This window comes from Ziziphus jujuba, chromosome 10 (genome assembly GCF_031755915.1).
Source record: "Ziziphus jujuba cultivar Dongzao chromosome 10, ASM3175591v1".
Classification (NCBI taxonomy): Eukaryota; Viridiplantae; Streptophyta; class Magnoliopsida; order Rosales; family Rhamnaceae; genus Ziziphus; species Ziziphus jujuba.
In genome coordinates this window covers 1,552,017-1,575,104 of record NC_083388.1, presented here as the reverse complement: position 1 = coordinate 1,575,104, position 23,088 = coordinate 1,552,017, and the positions used below count along the sequence as shown (strand labels likewise).

At 29.5% G+C, this 23,088-nt stretch overlaps 3 protein-coding genes across 3 annotated transcripts; all 3 read right to left on the bottom strand.

Annotated features, from left to right (window-relative positions):
- Positions 1-132: 132 nt before the first annotated feature.
- On the bottom strand, positions 133-1,708 carry LOC112490550 (F-box protein At5g07610). Its single transcript, XM_025070479.3, has one exon. The coding sequence runs from the start codon at positions 1,423-1,425 to the stop codon at positions 133-135; it is 1,293 nt and encodes a 430-aa protein (XP_024926247.1). The 5' UTR covers positions 1,426-1,708.
- A 1,287-nt stretch (positions 1,709-2,995) lies between these two features.
- Positions 2,996-4,280, bottom strand: LOC107410439 (F-box protein At5g07610). The gene has a single exon (XM_060812429.1). The coding sequence runs from the start codon at positions 4,238-4,240 to the stop codon at positions 3,257-3,259; it is 984 nt and encodes a 327-aa protein (XP_060668412.1). The 5' UTR covers positions 4,241-4,280; the 3' UTR covers positions 2,996-3,256.
- A 7,620-nt stretch (positions 4,281-11,900) lies between these two features.
- Positions 11,901-15,474, bottom strand: LOC107410460 (protein ETHYLENE INSENSITIVE 3). Its single transcript, XM_016017893.4, has 2 exons — positions 15,254-15,474; positions 11,901-14,254 (listed from the first exon to the last, which is right to left on the bottom strand). Exon 2 carries the CDS (start codon positions 14,095-14,097, stop codon positions 12,214-12,216), a length of 1,884 nt encoding a protein of 627 aa, XP_015873379.1. The 5' UTR covers positions 14,098-14,254; positions 15,254-15,474; the 3' UTR covers positions 11,901-12,213.
- Between the last annotated feature and the right edge of the window lie 7,614 nt (positions 15,475-23,088).

The window sequence follows — 23,088 nt, the reverse complement described above, 5'->3', positions numbered from 1 at the left end:
ATTAATTAATGCTGCAAATTGCTAAACATCAACTTCATACTTCATCATCATCCATGTGTTAACCATTGATATAATTTTCTGTATTATTATTTAAAAAAAAAAAAAGAACAGGAAATAAATGGAAAAGCTTATTCAAATTTTCACACATAAGCAAGACTCAGTGTATTGATATGTACTAGTCCAACTCTTATACACTACAACATTTTCACCACCATAATGATCATCAATATCGCAAAGCTTCATTAAACTATTAGTCTTCAAGTAATACTTTACAATTGCATCTGGAAGGTGCATCACCATATATGACTGTTCATCAACCTCACTGCAAACCACACAGATTAGATTGGACAACAAGAACCGGTATAAGTCCTGAACTGCGAGTATACATCTCTCAGCAACTTGAGCAACATCCACTCGGAACTTAACAAACCAACCTGAATAGTCTGTCTGCATCTCATACACATTGAAATATGTTGATGGAGGATTGTAAATTTCAAGAAGATGCAAATGGTCTCCATATTCTCCAAAACATATGAAATTTCTTTGATTCCTATTCTCCTCCGAATCCTCCACAAGTAGTGGAGGCACTGGCATTTGGCTTAAACGCTCTTTCTCCACATTGAAATATAGACCACCTGCAGCTTCCCAATTATCCCAAGTAGTGATCCAGGGAACTGCACCATTCCAAAATTCACTTACATTGAAGTGAAGATTATGTGTTGATATGGGTGAGAAGAAAGACTCACTGCTGAGCCTCCAAGGTCCCATCTCGGACGAATAAATCTCAAAGTCCAATTGATTTTGCATGGATCTGAGGCTCCGAACACAAACAACTTTGTAGCGAGGCGATTTGGAAGGATCAAAAGCTAAACTAAATCCCATAATACTCCTACGACCTCCACTGCGAACAGGCAGCTGAGGAAGGATAGTATAGTGCTTGGTGGGAGGATTGTAGACGTAGTACTTTATCCATCTATCGGGTCCACGGTGAGAAGAACATAACAACAATCCATTACAAGAATGCATGATTTTGATCCCACCCATGGGATCGGTTGTGAAAGAGAGACGTAAAGGTTTGTTTGGGATGCGGGACTGGACTGGACTAGAGAGATTGACATAGTCATATACGAGGTTGGTACTAGTACCTGCTCCTATCCTGTAACGGGGTGGCGAGAAAAGGCCGCAGTTGGGCTTGTAGAGTGGGGTGCGGCGGCGACAGAAATGGGGATTGGAAATGAGAGCAAGCCAGCGTTTGGAAACGGATTTGAAGGCCAGGAGAAGCTTGATGGGCAAGCGAACTAGGATTTCTGTTAGGAGATCATCATTGTTGGCTACAATTTCCGCGGAGAGTGAAGGTGTTTGATAACAAGTGGTGCAGGCATCAATGGGGTTTAGGGAGGTTTTGAGTCTTTTGTTTGAGGCCATAAGGACAAAGGATTTTTCAGGTCTATGAGGTGGTTTTACTTTGATTGTTGTCTTGGGGGTGTGAAAGAATCGGAATAGTATATAATGGGGCAAAGGATTGGTTAGTAAGCTAATTTTAGTTGGATTCTCAAGTAAGTTTGTGCCTTGACCAAAGGCTCTTTTTGTCAAGAAAGCCTAAAACACTTGCTTATTAGACGATGTCACTAGTGATTTTAAAAATCACCCAAGTTTCTATATTACTATTGACCATCTTCTTTTTTTCTTAGGTAGCTTTGCCATAGATAAAGTCCTTTTCCTTTATGAATTATAAGCTCACAGCCCTACATATAAGACTAATTACATATTCATAGTTCTGGCATTGTTCTCACTGTTATTGTTATTATTATTTTTGCAGTAATTTTAGACAAACTAACTTTATTAATCAATTTTTTGTTATCAAATGATTTTGGCATTATTTTATTGGATTATCAATTCATTAATTAACCATTGTAAACTCTTATATTATTTGGTAACTAAAATTTGGTACATGCGGTTTAGCGCATTGTCCTTATTTCTAATGTTGCCTTGGACGCCTTCCAATTTTTTTTTCCTCCTTGGTTGCTATCAATCATTATTTTTTAATATGGCCACGATATTATTTAGGCATGCTCTAAATTTTTTAACCAAATCCATGGAATGGATCAATGCGTGAAATTGCAGACCGTTCAATCTAGAACTATTGGGTTATTTTTAATCTTAAAACTTTTGTATAAAGAAAAACACTAAGACTGTTTTGTTAATACCCAAATAAAATACACAAATTATAATGCATCTCATTGAAGGGCAAAACTGGAAACAAAAGAAGTAGAATAGAGATCGACGCTATGCCTATGTGGACCAAAATTGAGCCAGCAATATTGACTGTCAAATTATACCTTACTTGGCAGCATTAGAAAACCCCTGTGCCATTTGGACCTAGCTATATCATGCAAACCCTTAACACTTAAAAATCATGATATATATGTAGACACGTATGCAAAAGCCAGGTCTATTATACAAACCGTCAAAACGGAAAGATATACGAGACAAGATGGAGGAGATGAGGGGCTAGGATATTTTGGTAGCTACATGTCCTGAATGAAAATAATAAGGGATTTGATTATATTAGAAGAACAACTTTTAAAATCCACATTAATATTTTTTCGGGTAAATAAATCCACGTTATATTGGATTTGAAGAGCTAAGAACAAAAGATGAAATTAAATGAAAACCATCCCGGTCCTAAAAACTTTCATATTTATCACAACGCGATCAAGTTATTGAATTATCCACCGTGTTTCTTGGTTTTTGACTATTTCAAAACCTGCCCGTTAAAGAAAGTAATTCTACGTACAAATTTCTAAATCATCCAATATGCATGTCTTTGAATTTTCATTTTTATTATGCTCGTGTCTAAATCATGAAAATTTGTTTTCTGAGAATAAAATAATAACAATTTAAAGCTTTTTATTATTATTTTTTAAAAATTTTTCAAGATCCTACAAGTTTTCATACACAAGCCGGGCATTTAATGAATTGATGTGGCATTAGTCCAATCACGATACGCTAAACCATCTCCACTATCATCATCAATATCACAAAGCTTCATGAAAGCATTAGTCTTCAAATAATACTTTATGATTATTCCACCATGAAAGTGCATCACCATATATGAATCTTCCTCAGGCTCACAACGAACCACACAGATTATACTGAACGAGAAGAGAGATAATTCCCGTACTTGGAGCGTAAATCTCTTATCATTTGAAAATGCAACCAGAACTTGAGCAACATCAACTCGGAACTTGGCAAATTAGCCGGAATAGTCTCTCTTCATTTCATACACATTGAAACATTTTGATGGAGGATTATACATACCAATAACATGCAAATGGTCTCCCGATTCACCAAAATATCCGAATTGACTTTCATTCCAGTCCTTCCAGTCCTCTGGTAGAGGAGGCAATGGCATTTCGCTAAAACGCTCTTCTTCCAGGTTGAAATATAGAGCACCTGCCGCTTCCCTAGTACTGATCCAATGAATTGCACCATTCCAAAACACACCACCATTGAAATCAATATTATAGGTGGATATGGGTGACAAGAAAGACTTGCTAGTACTTAGCCGCCAAGCTCCCATCTCAGATGAATAAATCTCAAACTCCAACTGGGTTTGCTCGGAGTTGCGGCTCTTAACGCAAACAACTTTGTAGGGAAGCGATTTGGAAGGATCAAAAGCTAAACTCAATCCCATAACAGTAGACCTATAAGCATACCCACTAACCGGCAGCTGAGGAAGGATGGTATAGTGCTTAGTGGTAGGATTGTAGACGTAGTATTTTTTCCTTGCTTCGGGTCCACCGGAAGTAGAACATAATAACAATCCATTGCAAGACTGCAAGATTTTGATACCCATGGGATCAGTTAGAAAAGAGAGACTTATCATTAAGTGTTTGTTAGAGAGATTAGAGCTTTGATTGAGACTAAGATAGTCAAATACTGGGTTGGGGTTGGTTGAGATGGAAGGGCGGAGCAAGAAAAGGCCGCAGCTGGGGTTGTAGAGAGCAGTGCTGCGGCGACAGAAATGTGGATTGGAGATGAGGGAAAGCCAGTGTTTGGATAGGGATTTGAAGGCCAGAACATAGTTGATGGGCAAGCGAACAAGGATTTCGGTTAGGAGATCATCATTGTTGGCTACCATTTCGGCGGAGAGTGAAGAAGGTGTTTGATAACAAGTACTGGTGGCACTGGCAGCAATGGGGTTTAGGGAGGTTTTGGGTCTTTTGTTAGAGGCCATAAGGACAAGACAAAAAAAATTTCGAGGTCTAGGTGGTGGGTTTGACTTTGATTGTTGGCTTGAGGTTGTGAAAGAAACAGAATGATATATTATATAATGAGGCATAGAATTGTTGAGTAAGCTAATTTTAGTTGGATTCTTAAGCAAGTTTGGGCTTTGACCAAGGGCTCTTTTTGTCAAGGAAGCTAAATCACTTGTTTATTAGACAATGTCACTAATGATTTTACAAAACAATTGACCACCTTCTTTTCTTTTTCGGTAGCTTTACCATAGAGAAAGTCCTTTCCCTTTATAAATTATAAGCTCACTGCCTGACATATAGACCAATTGTTCATGTCCATAGTTTTGGCATTGTTCTGCATATAATTACTAAAGGAAAATAATTCAAACAAATATGAGAGGTTATAAAAAGAATTGAGCATATATAATTGATTATGCACCTGTATTACCAAATAAAATGCAGACCTTTATACTTTAGGGATCATTGTAAGTTCTGGTTGCAATTTACAATTTATCCCCTTTAGAGGTTTCTTTTGCCACAATTATAACCCCTGCATATTTCTTTGTTATATTGAGGTAACATGGAAACCCCTGCATTGATTTCTCTGTTTTGAGCAACGAGTCTTTGATGTCTTCAACTATAAATTCATTCAGATTCCATGAATTCCCTCTTCTGCATTAACCATATTCACCACAGTTTGGCATTCAATTTCTCTATAACTAGTGGCATCATTTGTTTATAAGGCTTTGATATAGCTCCAACTTAACAAGACCAGCTGTTGCAGATAAAAATTCATCAATAAGCCAAGATTTATATATTTGTAGACATTACAATCTTTAACATTTGATTTGTAAACAATACTCTGCTTCTGCTTGCCTCTTCACTACATTAGAACTCTATGCCTTTTTTAACGACTTCTCAACAATGCTCCTAAATTTAAATCAGTTCATTTTTCTAACATCCATAACATACCTATTATACCATGAATCATTCTTATATTAATATAATCTTTTCAAAGCCTATTAATTAATATTGTCACAAACATAATAATCTTTTTAAGGCTTTTTTTTTAATTAATATTTTGTTGCTTTTTTTTATTGATATATCTTTTTAAGGCTTTTTAAAGAATCAAGTGTAATAAAAGGGTGAACATGATAAAGTGCCAATAGCCTTAGATTTGACTGTAATGATGTGTCTTTTTTCTTTTTTTCTTTTTTTATTTTTTTTTTATTTTTTTGCTTAATATAATGATGTGGCTTCAGTATATACAAGATAATGATCATATATATGATATATTAGTTTAATACCTTAACTGATCAGCTTAGAGGATGACTAAGAATAGGATTAAGACTCATTGGAATATAATATATATAAATATATTATGCATATATGACCCATTTTTCAAAATTCATTTCAGAACGAAATATAGATGAACAAAGTCAATTAATAATGAGCTTACATGCACACGTTTTATTTCATACAAATGTAACCTTGCTCTGAAAAGGTTCAAAATGATTCCTAAAAAACAATTTAATTTAGTATAAAATTTTAATTATATGTTACTGCAATTAAATGAATGATCATCCTTTTTCAACCGGAAAATATATTTGTGATCAAGATTTGAACAATTAAAACTTAATTAATGATTTAATTTGCATCTAATTGAAAAGTTCCAACTTAAACATAAATTTTGAATTATTAAAATATCAATATTTATAAATTATTCTTACAGATATTTTTTTTTAACATATTTCTCTTAAACTGCTAAACTCACAAGGGATTCATTCATTTTAAAAGATAATTTTTGATATTTTAATGGGATAATTACAGTTTAATATCCTTTCAAATCATTTAATTTAGTTTTGAGCCTCTAACATCAATTTCATCACATTGATATCTTTATGTTAAAATCTTTATAAATTAGTCCAATTCATATCAAAAAGGATCATGTGTTGCACATTTAAACCCCCAAATTTGATATTTTAATTTATTTTCAGACTTTTCCATTTAAAAAGAAAATATTCGAGGGCCCAAAAAATAACAATCTTCAAAAAAAAAAAAATTAAAAGCCTAAAAAGAAATACTAAATGGTGAAAAAAAAATTATAGAGCAGGATAAAAATAGAAGATTGTAAAAAAATATTCTGAGAATTGGAAAAAAAATAATATATTGTTAAAAAAAAAATTTCAAGTGCCCAAAAAAAATCTAAATGTTCAAAGAAATTTTCAAAAGCCCAAAAAAAATATCAAATGGTAAAAAAAAAAAAAAAAAAAAAAAAAAAAAAAAAAAAAACAGAAAGTATAATAAAAATACCAGATGGTAAAAAAATTAAAAGCCTAAAAAAGATACCAAAAAGCTAAAAAAAAAAAATTTGAGTGCCCAAAAAAGTTATCAAATATTCAAAACAAAAGTAATTCTGAAAGCCATAAAACAATACAAACTTATTCAAAAAATTCCGAGCGCAAAAAAATACCAAATATTAAAAAAAGTCGGAGAGCCTAAAAAAACTATTAGATGGTAAAAAAAAAAAAAAAAAATTCCAAGGACACAAATAAAAAAAACCATATTATAAAAAAATTTTAAGGGCCTATAAAATATTAGATGGTTGAAAAAATTTCGAATGTCCCAGAAAAATAACAAATAGTGAAAAAAAAAAATTTTGAGAGCTTTATAAAATTATCAAAGTTTTTCTTGCTCTCGAATTTTGTTTTTTGGATATATGGTAATTTTTTTTAACTCTTGAAATTTTTTTACCATATAAATTTTTTTTTAACCATTTGGTATTTTTTAGATTCTGAAATTTTTTTAAAACATCTAGTATTTTTTAAAATTTTTAAAATTATTTTTTACTATATGATTTTTTTTGACACTCAAAATTTTTATTAACTATCTAGTTATTTTTTTGGATTCTCATAATTTTTTTGAATATCTTATTTTATTTTCGAACTCACAAAATTTTTTTTTACCATCTAATTTTTTTTTTTTTGAATACTTGGAACTTTTTTCAATTATCAGTTCTTTTTTTAACATGATCTTTTGTGTTTTTTCAAACTATTTGATTTTTTTTAATATTTGGTATTTTTCTTAAGCTCGTTGATTTTTTTTCACATCCAATGTTTTTTTGGACTCTCAGAATTTTTATTAACATCAAATTTTTTTGCTCTCCCTAATTTTTTTAAACATCTGATTTTTTTTTAGGCTTTAATAATTTTTTCAACACCTCTAATATTTTTTCTACCTCTCAAAAAATTTTTGAACATTTAATATTTTTTTGGAACTCTCAAATTTTCTTTGAATTTTTAAATGTAAAAATTGAAAAAAACTGAAACAATAAATTAAAAAAAAAAATCGATTTTGGGGGTCATATGCATAGCACATGACTTTTATTTGATTGTTTCTGTCAATTTCAACTGAATCTGATCAATTTATAAAATTTTTAAAAATAGAGATATCAATATGATGAAATTGATTTTACAGTCTCAGAAGAAATTAAATGACTTTATATGGTATTAAAATGTAATTATTCCAATTTCAATTATAGTAAGTTTTTAAGGAATCTATGTAAAATGAAAAATACTATATTATTTATCACTAACGGTGAACAATTATTATTGAAATTTATATGTCATATCAATATAATGATTATTATTAAAGAATTCAACTTTAAAATTTTAGTAAAAAATTAATATAATTAAATATATTTATCATATAAATTAATAATTATCACCAATAATAACAAATAGCCACTCATCTATAATTTTATTCGAAAGTACTTTCTAAAAATAGAAAACACTATAAAATAAACGGCTTATCAAAAAGTGAAGTGACAAAGCCCATTAGCATGGTGAAATAGTTTGTTGAGTTGAAATTGAAAAGAAAATGGAATTAGATAAGGGATTTTGTTTGTTGTCTGCCTTATCTCATGTTTACATAATACCAAAGAAACATACATTGTTTTCAAGCAAAAAGTAAATTGTGAAACATGAAGAACATGACCTTCTAGGGGCTAAATAGAAAGCAGGCAATGATTTTTATGAAGTTGGCAAAATTTTGTTGGCCACAACGTCACTAACACTGACGGAGAAAGAGAACCTCACTTGGTGAAATTAGTGGTCACTTTCTTGTTAAACTTTTTCAGGTATAATCTTCAAGATTAATCTAAACAAAACACAAATGAAAAAAATGTATTATTTTTTGACAGTATGCGTAAAGTTTAAGGAATTTATATCTGATGTTTGAAGTTTATGAAATAAAAATGGAAGAATTTGTAAAGAATTTCCATCATTTGGTTTATAAGAAGATGGAGGAACAAAAAGATAATTATAATACAGAAAGAATCAAGAACAAAAAATCTGAATTTATATAAATTTGAGGTTTTACTGAAACATGTACTCATGGATTTGGAAAAGAAAGAGTAAAAACTAAATTTTTTTATCTACAACATTTACGTGGCTTTATTCTCATTTTTATATATATTCTAATTTTGTTTTTTTTTCTTTTGTAATTTATTTTAAAATCAAAAACAATGAGAACTATTTTTCTTTCCCTTTATAGAGGCGACTCCAAACTCTTAATATATAGCCATAAATACTTAATTTTTCATCTTATTTACTTTCTGGATGATTAAAGAAAAAAAAAAAAGATATATATGAAAATTAGGAGAAAAGTACCAGATGCACATGGTGATGCTGATGCAGAGTGATTGTGACAATTACAGCAAAATGGTGAGAAAACCAACAAAAATTAGATTCATTCACCTATACTAAATTCCCGAAGCTAGGTCATATTCCTAGAACTTGCTAAAAAACCACGGCATAATCATTATACTCGAGAAATTAACATCTTACCATCTACTTTTTCTTTCTAATTTTTGTAAACACTGTTGTATCAACAAAAAATGAGAATAAATATCAAAAATTGCAAGCACAGAGAAATATTAGTCTGCACCATGACCAAATAAATGGATGGTGGGATTAAATATTTGGAATCAAAATCTTACGTCCAAAAGAATGACTTTAACAATCAAATTTTTTAGGGTTAATTCCATCTACTTATTTTCAGTTTTAACTTAAATACAATCCGATGCTTTTTAATTTTAATAATTTCATCAATTTTTCTTCAAATTTCAAATATTTATAATTTTTCTTCTCAATTATTCCATTCACCATATCATCTATATCATTTTAAAGATATTAATTGTGATTTTGAAATTCTAAAATATTAAATTGAAATTAATGTAAACGTTTTATTTTCAATCATTGGATCTGATGGGTTCCATGTAACAACGGCATAGATTCGAATACAAGTATTGAAACCATTGATCAAAGTTATCAGGACAAAAGGGAGAAGCATTGGATAATATAGCTCTAATGTCAATTTCCCAACCACCCCACACCCCATGATAATAAGTCCAATTACAGTGAGAACATATATAGCCCCACCTCGTACATGAAATTTTGGTGTTTGATTGATGAGGTTTTTTTGTATTGGGTAATGAAAAAAGGAAAATCTTCATGGAGATTTTATGATTAAGCACGCCGAGTTGTGTCTTTCACTTCTTTGTGCTATTTCTTTTCATGGTATGGGACTCGCGGATGGATAAGATCAAAATGGTTATCAAACAGTGGAAAAATAAATGGAAAACTGAAAAGGTTTTATGAACAATGACAGGTGATGGAACGTGGGGCCTCATAGGCACTACATTTAAGCATTTTTCACATTACATGATAAATATATATATATATATATATATATATATATATTCCCTAAACCCTAAATTAAAAAAAAAAAACAATAATTATAATAAATAGCAAAATCTAATTTGGAATTTGCAGGAAGGACAAAAATTTACCCGTGTTTTATATTATTATTATCCTTTTTTTTTATATTGAGAAAGGGTTTTTTTTTTTTTTAGTTGTAGGTGGTTAAATGGGATTTATAATTCATTTAAAGTAATTATTAATGATGTGTATATATTTTTAATTGACATGGCTGCTATGTAAGATATTTTTATTATAGTGTTTTTATTATGTTTTTACTATATCAAAACTGTATATATATATATATATCCAAAATCACAAAGCTTAAAAAGAAGTACAAAGAAAATAAAGCATAGATAATATAGAAATAAGAAAAAATATATTCATGGAAACTTTAGGTTATAATGTGTGACTATATAAAAAGTATTTTAAAATTTTTATTGAATTCATAAATTAATATAGTATTTTGATAATTTACAAAAATAAGATAATGAGTTTGGCATGGAGGTTGAACTAATGAGAACTTGGTTACTCTATCAAAGGAGAATAAAAATTAAGGATAGTTTATTTAGTGAACATGAAAGTAATTTACTAAAATTTTGAAATAAATGACAGAAAAACATCTTTTAGTTCATAAATTATATCCAAAATTGTCAAGACAACAAAACAAAAAATAATTATAGCTTTTCTTGAGGACATGTGGTACATGTATACATATACATTTCATGATCACGAGTTTGAGCCAATTAAATACTCTTTATAGATTATTAATTAAAATTGGCCAATTCCATGTCATATTACAGTAAGTTTTCTATAAACAAAAGTGTTATGGATGCTAATAAGTCAACTATGTATTTAAGTTAATCTCAACCAATTGATCGAGACAATATTAATTATCAATTATTAATTAACATCTAAGAAATGAGGCTACAATATTGTTATTAACATTATTCGTTCTAGCAACTCTTAACTGTCACTCAACAGCTACCAATATCATATTCCCAATTGTCAACTTATTCTTAATTATTCATGGAATCGTATTCTTCAAAACATGTGCCTTAATTTTATTTTATTTTTTTTAGGTTGAATATTAAAAACACTTCAACGTATATTCTTCACATTTTTTAACATTTGATCTTGGTGCCTCCACCTAAAACGGGCATAGCCCCCTTTTTTCTCTCTTTTTTTTTTTTTTTTTTTTCATGTTCTCTATCTGAAAAACAATGAACTTTATTGCTGAAATGTTAATGAGGAGATAATGGGCACAGCTAGTTTATAACAATATATTCATTTTGGGAATCATAACTTAGAAAATAAACATGGCCAATAGTAATTCTGTCACATGTGATTTTTTTGGGTCAAAATGATTCTTTTTTTTTTCCTTTCTTCCAAGGAGTGGATTTTGATAAAAGCGATGCTTCTTGAAAAGGAGTTAGATGTTACTATCGAATTTTCAACTTTGTGGGTCAAGGGGAGGATTAGTCTCTTTGAAACTCTTTAAGAAGAAGCCAAAGAATGTGGCCAGCTGGTTGCATTATATTGACCGCAAGCTACCCCCCAAATAAATAAATAAATAAAAAGAAAAGAAACAAAGGCAGAGAAGCCATCTTTGAATGGACCCCACCATAAACAAGATAATGGAAGTGTGGATCATCTTGGCAAGCTAATATCTGTACTTGGTCAAGATCGAAGAAAAGATAAACATGCAAGATTCAACCATAAAAAGACAATCCATTCCCATTCATCTACTATCCAACATTTTCCATTACAGTACAACACAGTCAGATTCCAAACCATCATCATGGTTGAACAGAAATTTTAGTGCCAAAAAGAAATGAGAAAAAAAAAAACAAAAGAGACCCAGAAAAAAAGAAAAAAAATTAAAAAAAAAAAAAAAGAATAAGAAGAAAAACCTAACTTATTTATATGACAGGGCTACATAAAATTAGTAAACAAGAGGGTAGTTTCTATGGGTCCCTCATTACCACATATGCTTTTATTTTGATCATCTAAGGACCCTTTTTTTCTTTTTTTCTTTTTTGGGCTAACATTTTAACTCTACACATACAAGAATACAAAGTGACAGGAAGATATAAGGACTAAAAAGATACTTCCAGCAAATTTCAACTTGATCAAGAAGGGCCATGGTGTCTTTTAACTTAGGAAAAAGAAAACAACTTCATGGACCAAAGAGGGTGTTCATTTAAACCGCTTCATTGGTACCATATAGAAACATCATGCTGTTTCTCCATTGCTATACCTTGTAGATCCTCTTTGTAATCGAAAGATGACAGATCGAAAGGAGATCCGAATATCAACTGAAAGTTGTTGTTGTTGTTGTTGTTGTTGCTGCTGCTGCTGCTGTGATTTTGGTTGTGGTTGGCCTCAAAAGGTGAATTCAAAGCCTTAAAACGGTCAAATTGACCTTCTTCTCGAGAGAGGACCTGATGGTTACTTTGCATGTTGGATTCTTCAAAGAAATTTCCTTCCAATCCAACTCCTTGGCTGTGGAAATACTCTTCCCGTTGATGTTGAAATTTGGGCTGAGCATGATTCTGATTTTCGCTGATGGCAATGCCGGGGGTAACATTCTTAGATCCTTGGACACTGTTATCATAGATTGACATTAGCTCGCTTATCATTTTCTGCCCATCTTCTGGAACACCAAGGCCTGATAGATCGATGGATGGCGAGACAGAGTTCACTGGTGGTGCAACTGGTTTGGGTTGACTGAAGGATTGAGGGAAAATAACTGGTTTAACCTCGTGAACATGGAAATTTGATGCTCCAAAATCTGAAGAGTTGCTTCTGTAAGGGCAAGTCAATTGATGATTGTCCCTGGAAGTCCTATCATGAAAACCAAGACGCAGTTCACTGTAAGGACACTGAAGGTGCTCACATGTGTAAATCTTTTGATCCATCATCATGTTTAGATCACCTGTTGGCTTCCGCTTTCTAACGAAATCCATGTTGCTGATAACTTCACCCTTGACCGGATAAGGTGATTGATGAACAGATAGCCCTTCCCTCATTCTATCCATCCCAAAACTGGAACCAAGGTTTTCAGGTTTACGCTCATGCACATCAAAGTTTGGTTCATCGTCAGCCCCTTCAACATCATATTCACTGCAGTCATTCATAACCAAAGATCCACTTCCTCCAGCAGAGGAAAGAGGAGGGCAAGAATCAGGAAAAAGTTCACGAGCCAAGGCCTCCTCCTGGTTGATTATGGCAAGCCACGTAGCACTCTCCTTAGCTGTCATCTTGTCTTGCAAACACTTTGATTGCCTAACAAGCTTTCGAATCTTGGCAATGTCAGGGGACATATGCTTAATCACAGCAGTAAGAACACCCACCTTCCATGCCTTCTTCAAGTCATGAGGTTTCTTATAAGGTGGAGGTCCTTGATCCTTTGGCAAACCCAGCTGAGGCCACCACTCCTCAGTTCCAGCTGGCCACCATGGTGGAGGGACACCTTTCTCAAGTGGAAACCTCCTCTGAGGCGGGTCACAATGTTGCATAAGGGCTGATAGGAGAGACCCAAGGGTGGTGTCTTGAAGCTCTTGCAAGGTGCGAGGAGTAGGACCAATTGAGTTGCAGCCATCATTCCGGCCAGGAATCGAATTATCAGCTTGGTATTTGGCTATGGCAGCCGGACCATTACGATCAAACCTGACTTTATCTTTCCACCATTCACGAAGATTGTCAGATGCCCCCGTCACTGGTTTTCCCTTCTCAGGAATAATCCCATAGACAAAGCCTTGAGCTTTGCAAACTTCCATCATCTTCAACATGTATTTCAAGATCCCATCTTGAGCCCTTGACATCTTCTTCCTCCTTGCCTGTTCCTGGGACTGTCGCTGCTTTGCAATATCAATTCCATCCTTACCCTTATTCTGTTCTTTTAGACGTTTGAGACGCATTTTGTCCCTCCACATCCTTCTCTCAAGCTCATCAACATCTATCTCCTCATCGGTATAATCATCCTCTACAGTGGCTTCTGGTTCAGCCTGTTGGATAGCTATTTCTCCCCCTTGAGGAGGGCATAAGAAATCCATATCACCACAGAATCCCATCTCATCAAACATCATCATCATTTCCCAAAAGAAATCACCCGATAAACTCAAAATTCGCACAAATCTTGAAAAGGATGCAACTATAAACCTTCAATCTCAGACTACACTATGCTTTAACTATGTCAAAGCACTATATACAGATACGATTAAGAACCACTTAATTTTCAGGGTGGTTCACCTGTAAAAACATAAAAACACCAACACAAAAATCCAGTCAATATCAAACAATATGCAGGTTAACAGGCGCTCCAATCAGAGATCAAACAGTTTCCAGATCAATAAGTGCATCTAACCATCAAAATAAACATTCAATTTTCACACGAGAACTATGACAAGAAAGGTATAAATGTCGGTTCAAACATTATTGAACCAAAAACAACGCTGGTTTGAATCAATATCGGCCTTCTTAGTAAATCTTCCAGCACAAACCAAGAAGAAAGTAAATTCTTTCGATCTCAGAAGTGTCCCCATCAACAGATCGGTGTTAAACATCTCACAGATGCATGATTAATTTTATAACAATCGAAGATAGGTCAAGTACCCAAACAAAAATTGTAAATCATTTAGAACATGTGTGAAAAAACAGTCATATCATTTCCAGAAAACATACACGTATATAAGAAATATTTTTAAGTGTTTTTCATTCATTAAAGTGGAAACAATCTTAATATCAGCATATAGAATTCCCTTCCCCACAATCATATCGTCTAAAAATCAGATCTCATGGTATAACAGATAGATACAGACAAACTTTCTAGCTATGAAATTTGAGGAAAAACTAAAAAGAAAGGAAAAGGAAGAAGAAAGAAATCCACAAACTTTTTTCTGGAACTTGTTTAGAAACTGTACAAGTTAGTTGGAGAAAAGTCCACTTGATACAAACCCAGTTTTGATCCTATAAAACTCAAACTCAAACCCCAAAACTCAACAAAAACATGCTATAAAACATACATCAACTGAAAGAAAAAGGTTCCAGCTTCACAGATCGATCAGAGTTTGAGAAAAACACCAAAAACCCACAAAGAAACAGCAAAACAAAACCAAACCCAGAAAGAGCATAAAGTAAATCAGACCATAAAACCAACCGCATAAACAGACTAACTCAAGAGAACCCCATCCAAAAAATAAATAAATAAACGAAAAAGTAAAAAGAATTTCCAATTTTCCATAGGTTTACCTGAAGAAAGAAATTGAGAAATGGGTCTTCTCCCCCAAACCCAGTACCTGAAGTAAAGTCAATCCCGAGAGAAGAAAGGCTTTCAGAGAGAGAGAGAGAGAGAGAGAGAGAGGGAAAGTGGGGAGAAGATGACTCTATCTTCTGCTCTTTTATTGCAAGAGAGAGAGAGAGAGAGAGAAAGTTGGATGGGTGGGCGGTCCTTGGTGAATGTGAAAAGTGGTGGGTATTGGTGGGGCAAACCCAATTTTGAGGAGGTGAAGATTGGGATTCTTTCTCGTGATTCATCATATACATTCAATTCATACGTAAAAAATCCATTTTCCACTTTTCCACCTTCTACTTTTCTACTTCTCAGGTAAATCTATCTCTCTGAATCCAAACAAGAAGACGAAAAATGCAAACTTTCTCACTCCCACTTTCTCTCTCTACCTCTACGTGTCTTCTACTCGTCTTGTATGAAGTCCGTGCCAGATTTTTTACCGCGTTTATAAGACAAAAGCGCAGCATGGGAAGAGACAGTGACGGTGTCTCTGTCTGATCCTCTGTTTTTCCATTTTCTCTTCTTCTTTTTTTTTTTTTCTTTTGAGAAATTTTATATTCGGTCTGTAATTGAATTGTAATTTTTATTTTTTTTTTATTTTTTGTAGTTTTATGGTAAGAATTTCATATAAATAAAGATATGATATTGCAATAAAAATCAGAGGGGTATTCTTATTATTATTTTTTTAAAATATAAGGTGTATATGCATAAAAATGTGTTGAGCGTTTTCTGTTTTTGTAAAATATACAAGTAAAAGAAAAAGTGTGGTATTTGCTTCTCTAATCATTCTCTTTTTTTTTTCTTTTTTGGGGCTAAATCTCTAATCATTCTCTTTTTTCCATAATAAAAACAATCATTTTAGATGAATAATAAAAAATAAAAAATATAAACAATCATTTTGATTCTAAAGAAGTTCCACAATTCACTTTGTATAATTTTGCACCTATATTAAAAATAACACAGCAATAAATATTCTCTATGATAAAAACACTATTAGAGATGCTCCTTTGGACTTTTTCGCTTCCAATGGCAATCAATTATTTACATATGTAATTGATAGTAAATGACAATATATTATGTTTGAGAAAATTCTAGAGAGAATTGCCTCCTTTCAAAGTAATTATTTTTAAAGGTTTAGTATGTGAGCAACTTTTCACTATTTAAGGGGATTTTACTGTCTCCAAAAATATTCATACTAAAATATGCTTCTTATAATATAATCACAACAGTTAGAAACAGGATATTCTTGCAATTACTTTCAGACCAAAACTTACAATAATGACATGTAATTTAGTATCAAATATTTTTTTACACATTTTTTATATTTGAGATTGGATCCCACTTTTAGTAGGCTGCTAAATTTAAAAAGATGGGGAATAAAGCAGAAATATATAAGAGGCGGAGGCGTTCAGCGCCAAAATATATATATATATATATATATATATATATTCATCTTATTCCAGTTACGTAGGCCATTACTTCATGGTCCTCTAATGAATTTTAAAATTAATTTAAATGATCTTTCAAAAAAAAATTAATTTAAATAAACAAATTTAAACTTATTTTTTAAAAAATAAAATAATTTAATCATACCTTTTTTTTGCGTGGAATAATTTAATCGTAGTTGACCTATTATACTTCGTAATAACTTTAATTAATTTTATTTTAAAATTAATTGAATTGGAGTATTTAAAATTTGAATCTTTTTCTATCTATATCAGTCAATTTATTGTAACAACATAATTACTCTAAATATTTATCAAAAAAACATAATTACTCTAAATAATAGTTTTCTTTAATCATTTTGTTATTTGGACCTTCAAATTTTGTAAGAAAATTGACTTAGATCTCTATCCAATTTAAAAAGTTTTGACATTTCATATTTCCAAAAAGTGTAGAGGTTGTAGTAGATTCCTTATTTAAATGTTTGTTTTGAAATTTCATCCTTTTAAGTACAAATTTAGTATTGCAGAAAGAAAAAAAAAATAAAACAAATTTAGTTTTTTCTTTAAATAATGTAATGCATGTAAATCTATGGAATGAAAAAAATACTATAAGCAACAAAAAAAATGTATGTAAATGACTTTCCAAAGTTGACAAAAATGAGAGATTAATCATTTTTGCCTATTCTAAAAAAGGATTAATTAATATAAAAAAATAATTAATTGATGCCCCTAGACCCTAGCATACATCAAAGTGGCAGAGTCATCATTTCTTCCATCAAAATATTAAGGTGGAATTGGCTCCATTTTCGATATCAACAAAATAAAAATAATATTTTTGCTTTTTAAGAACAATAACCATAATCAATACAAATTATTCTAAGAAATGATTAAGTTACAATTAAAAGTTCAAACACAAATTTGATAGTACCCATAAAGTGTGCAAGACATAGTATTGTATTTTTGTTTTTGCTTTTTGGTTAATATCAGGCATATATCATAGTAGAATTAAAATAGAACTAATATTCATTTTTCAAATTATTTTTTTCCGCTAATGTGCATTTCAAATCCGTACAAATACCAAGAGACATTCAAAAAAAAAACTTTGGATATTATTAACTGATTTACCAGATAATCGACCATAATAGTAAGGTATTAATATATAGTTTGCTTCGTATCTGACATAATAAATTACCTCTTATTGCAATATTTCTTTTTCATGTAATTTATTTTGAACCCCTGAGAAACATTATTATCGAAAGTATATTGAGGCAATGCAATTCATTGATAATAATTATCAATTACTAGATATCATAAATATTACAAAAATTATATGCTCTCTTGTATCATTTTATTCAAAATTGTATTTTTTTAGTTTATATACATAGGAGTTACATAAGAATTTATTTCCATGGCGTATAAACAAAAGCTTTACCATACATCTCTATAAGAGCACACACACAAATCTGTAAAATATATGTATATATATTTTGAAAATACTTAATTGGTAAATCAATGAGTTGGGAAAAGGAATCAATTTTACTATCAAGATCTCTCATCTTGGTCTCTCTTGTTTTTAAAAAGGAGATGATGGATAAATTATAAGGTAAGAATGGAACCATGAATTAATCTAAATTCATCCTTGAATTACACAATTGCCGATCTCAAAATAATTTCATTTTTAAATTTATGACATGAAAGTTGGTCCAGCATTTTTGTTTATAATTTGATTAAATTGGTCATTTAATATGTACATAGATAACTAGTATAGATAAAATATATTGGAAATAATAATTTTAAGAAGGATTAGGAACAGGATTCAAATCCTAGTAAGAAACCATAAAAGAAAATAACTCATTGTTTTCATCTTTTTCATTTTCTTGTCAAGCTTATACTGAAAAACAAGAATTCAAGTTTATATTGTCTGTATAGGTTATTTATGTAAGTGTTATATGAGTATTTCATTGAATTTTCAATTACAAAGGGTTGGTTATAATATGACCAATTGATATTATATCATAATTAAGAAATGACATTACTTAACAAGAAGTTTATGAACCGAATAGTGATGCATTTTAAAAAAATATATTTTATAATAATCCATTTTATTATTCTTTGATTACATTATTTAATTATTTAATATTATTTTAATTATAAAATGCATGGGTTTCTAAGTGGATTGCTAAACAAAAAAGAAAGAATGAGGAAAAGGAACATTGAAAAAAGTGTCATTGACAAAGGAAAAGTTGCTCACAATAAACAAACAAAATGTAAATCACTTGTGGGGAAGGCAATCGAGTGCAACAAATGTAAAAATAATCCACTCTAATTGTTCGGATCTATAGCATAAAAAACTTGAAAAAAAAAAAAAAGTTTTCCATATGAGTTGCTGCAATAATAATAAAGAAAATCCCACATTAACGGTGTAAATGTTTGACAATAAATTGAGGAAATATAATGACTTGGAAGTTGTAATGCATTCCCTCTTTGGCCATGAAAGCCGATACTCCATTAATGATCTCAGATACCTTCATTGGGAGGCTAAAAGCAATGATCAATGACAATCCTCACGCTTTGTTTTTGCGTTTTAAATACTGTAGAAGAAAAGGCACTGCCATTGCAAAAGCCATGACCCGGATAAATTAGATTTACATCCTGACCCTTTTTTTGGTAAATTTTGCCTCCTGATCCTTTAATTTCATATATATACGGTATTATACAAACTAAATATGTACTATATTTGTGTTCATTTATAACATCTATCACCAAAACCCTATAAGGCCGTCACCTTTTTCCAATTTTTGGAATTTTATTTTATTTTATTAGTATCTATTCTCATATGATGCATGATATATTTGACCATAATAAATAATTTTAAAAATAATCTATAATAATTAATTATATTTAAAAAATTTATTGTTAATAAGTATTTTTTTTTTCGATCTATGCCATGAAAAGTTTTTTAAAAACTATAAATTTGATCTCTACATATAATACTATACAATCATAGAATTCAAATTAAAAAATATTCACCTATATAATTTTTTTCATATATGAAATTTTTCTATCTAATTTTTTCCACTTATGAAATTTAAATTTAAATTAAAATATATTTATATAATTTAATTCAAATTCAAATATAGTTAAATATTATTTTTCATCTATAGAATTTAAATTTAAATTCAAATATATGTTTTGATTTATTACAAATAATTAATTTTCATATACTAAATATTCATAATGTAATTTAATTATTTATTATATTATTATTATTATTATTATTTATCCTATAAACACATTTTATCTTATAAGGTAATTTATTTATGGAATTCAAATTAAAAAATATTTACCTATTTAATTTTTTTATCTATAAAATTCAAATTCAAATTTAAATTCAAATGTATTTATATAATTTAATTCAAATTCATATATATATATATATATATATATATATATATATATAAAATATTTTTTATCTATGAAATTGAAATTCAAATGTAAATGTATTTTTTGATTCTTTGCAAATAGTAAATTTTCTTATGTTAAATTTTTATAATATAATTTAATTATTTATTATTATTGTTATTATTATTTATTATTCTATATATTTTAAGGATATCAATTTTATAATTGAAATCTATATATTAAAATATTGAAATTTTATTTATTACATATATATATATATATATATATATATATATATATATATATATATATATATATATATATATATATGAATATGTATTAGTATATAGAATTTCTATGTGAAATATATTTAATAAAAAGAATATCTTTTATTATATAATAAAATAAAATAATTACTTTCATTATCAATTACTGTATATAAAATCTTCTTATTTTGAAATAAAATAAACATAAAACTAATAAAATATTTATATTTGAATTATTATTTTTTTTAATATTTTCTTAAATGTATATAAAATTTATGTATTCAAATTTAAATATATATACATACAATATTCTTTATTATTATTTTTGTATTTTGTATTTTGTATTATTTATTGAAAATGTAGTATATATATATTATCATAATCTTAAGATAACTAGAATATGTCACTTACTAATTTATAACCAAATATATTTGATATATCTGGTAAATAAAATAAAATCAAATATTTTGTTTATTTTAATTTGTTTTTCAAAATTATTACTATATGTAGTTATTGAATACAATAAATGTTGCAATTCTATTATTATAATAATGTACCATTGTTAAATTATATAATATAATATTATATTTATTATATGTATAATAATAATATATAATTTAGAAAGGATAATAGTTGTTTTCCTGGTAATGATATCCAAGATCTTCCCCATTGGCTCGAATATACTGGATCAAAATATGATTTTCCTAAACCGTCCATCTTATATAATAATAAAAATATATATTAATTGGTAATAAAATGAGATTAAATAATTTTTTTTTGAAAATAAATCTTATTTTGCTATGTTTTATAATTATTATTTATGATATTATATTTTTATATCTAAATAAAAAGATATCTTTATTAATTTCCATATAACCATATTTGTATATGTAAGAATATTTAAATATATTTAATTAAAGAAACTATATATATGCAAATACATTTTACATATTTGATTTATTTGGTAAATAAAATAAAATCAAATATTTTTTTCATTTTAAATTTATTTCAAAATATTATCATATGTTTTTTTATCAATTGTTTGATAGTTATTAATAGTTATATCAAAAATTGATTGTATATATATATATTTGGTTATAATCATAAAAGATAAGATAGTAAATAATAAATAAAAATAAAAATAAATAAAATATTTTTGAAAGGAATTTGGAAGAAGAATATGCTGACACGTGGTGTATACTCTTCTTCTTTTATATATTATATAGATATAGATTTTAATCACCAACGACCGCCCAACCATCTCTCTCCCCCCCTCTCTCTCTCAATTAAAATAATAATAATAATCATGTCCATTTTCTTTCTCTCTTTTTCTCAGAAAAATTCATCTTTCGGTATTAACTTTTAAGCTATAGGAGGAAGAAGACCTATTTATGTGTTTCTTCAAGTTAACGGACATTATTTTCCTCTTTCTGTTTTTGTTTTTTAATTTGGTACTTTGTTTCTTCTAATTCTTCTAGTTTTAGGGTTTTAAATAAAGTTACCTAGTTGACCCTTAAGAATGGGACAACACAATTATTATCGAAAACCCAAAAAAAAAAAAAAAGACAACACAGTTACCAACACCTTTTTTAAAACTTAACTAGCTTCACAACAATCCCATAATTCATACCAGATCAACTGGTATTTAATTGCTTTGCAAGTGATAGTCCGTATCAGATATACTATTATGTAATTGCTCTACAAATAAAAGACTCATCTATAGTAGAGATAGAGAAAGTGGGTGCATATTAGAGGAATGGTAAAAATCTCTACTCAATTATCATCAGCAGCAGCATAACATAATTTTCTTCCTTGACAGAAAAACATTGTGCTTATCAATGCAATTTATAACTAAAAATAATAATAATATGAAGCAAACCAAAGTAAAAAGAAAATTTCAACTATATACGAGTCCAAAATGCTCCACATTAAAATGTATTTCATTGGTTCGATTGATGCTTCCATCATCATCATCAGCAGTAACAAAAGATAATTTTCTTCCCTAGCAAAAAAATATTGTGCTTATTAATGCAGTTTATAATAATAATAATAATGAAACAAACCGAAATGAAAAGAAAATTCCAACTGCATACCAGTCCAGATTATAAGGTGTTTTATTGATTCGACTAATGCTTCCACCATCATCACCACCATCATCATTAGTAAAGATAATTTCTTCCCTAGCAAAAAGCATTTTGCTTATTAATGCAGTTTATAACTAATAATAATGACGATGATGATGATAATAATAAAATGAAACAAACCAAATTAAAAAGAAAATTCCAATTGCACACCAGTCCAAAGTGTAGCCAGATTAGAAGTTGTTTCATTGGTTCGACTGATGCTTCCATCATCATCATCATCATCATACCTTGGCAATAAAACATCATGATTATTAATGCAGATTCATTACAATCTATTACTCCAATATATTGTCAACTCCACCTTCAAAAGCTTGGTTAATATCTTTAATTTTAGTCAAATATTTTTATGAAAATAATCTTAAAAATATGTTCATCACACATACATACAATAACAACTTATAGCACAAAATAATCTTAAAAACATGTTCATCACAAATAGACCTGGCAATTTGGATTATGACACGGCGACACGACTCGAAAATGACACGGAATAAATGGGTTTAGGTTTATTATAAATGGGTTCGGGTCATAATCGGGT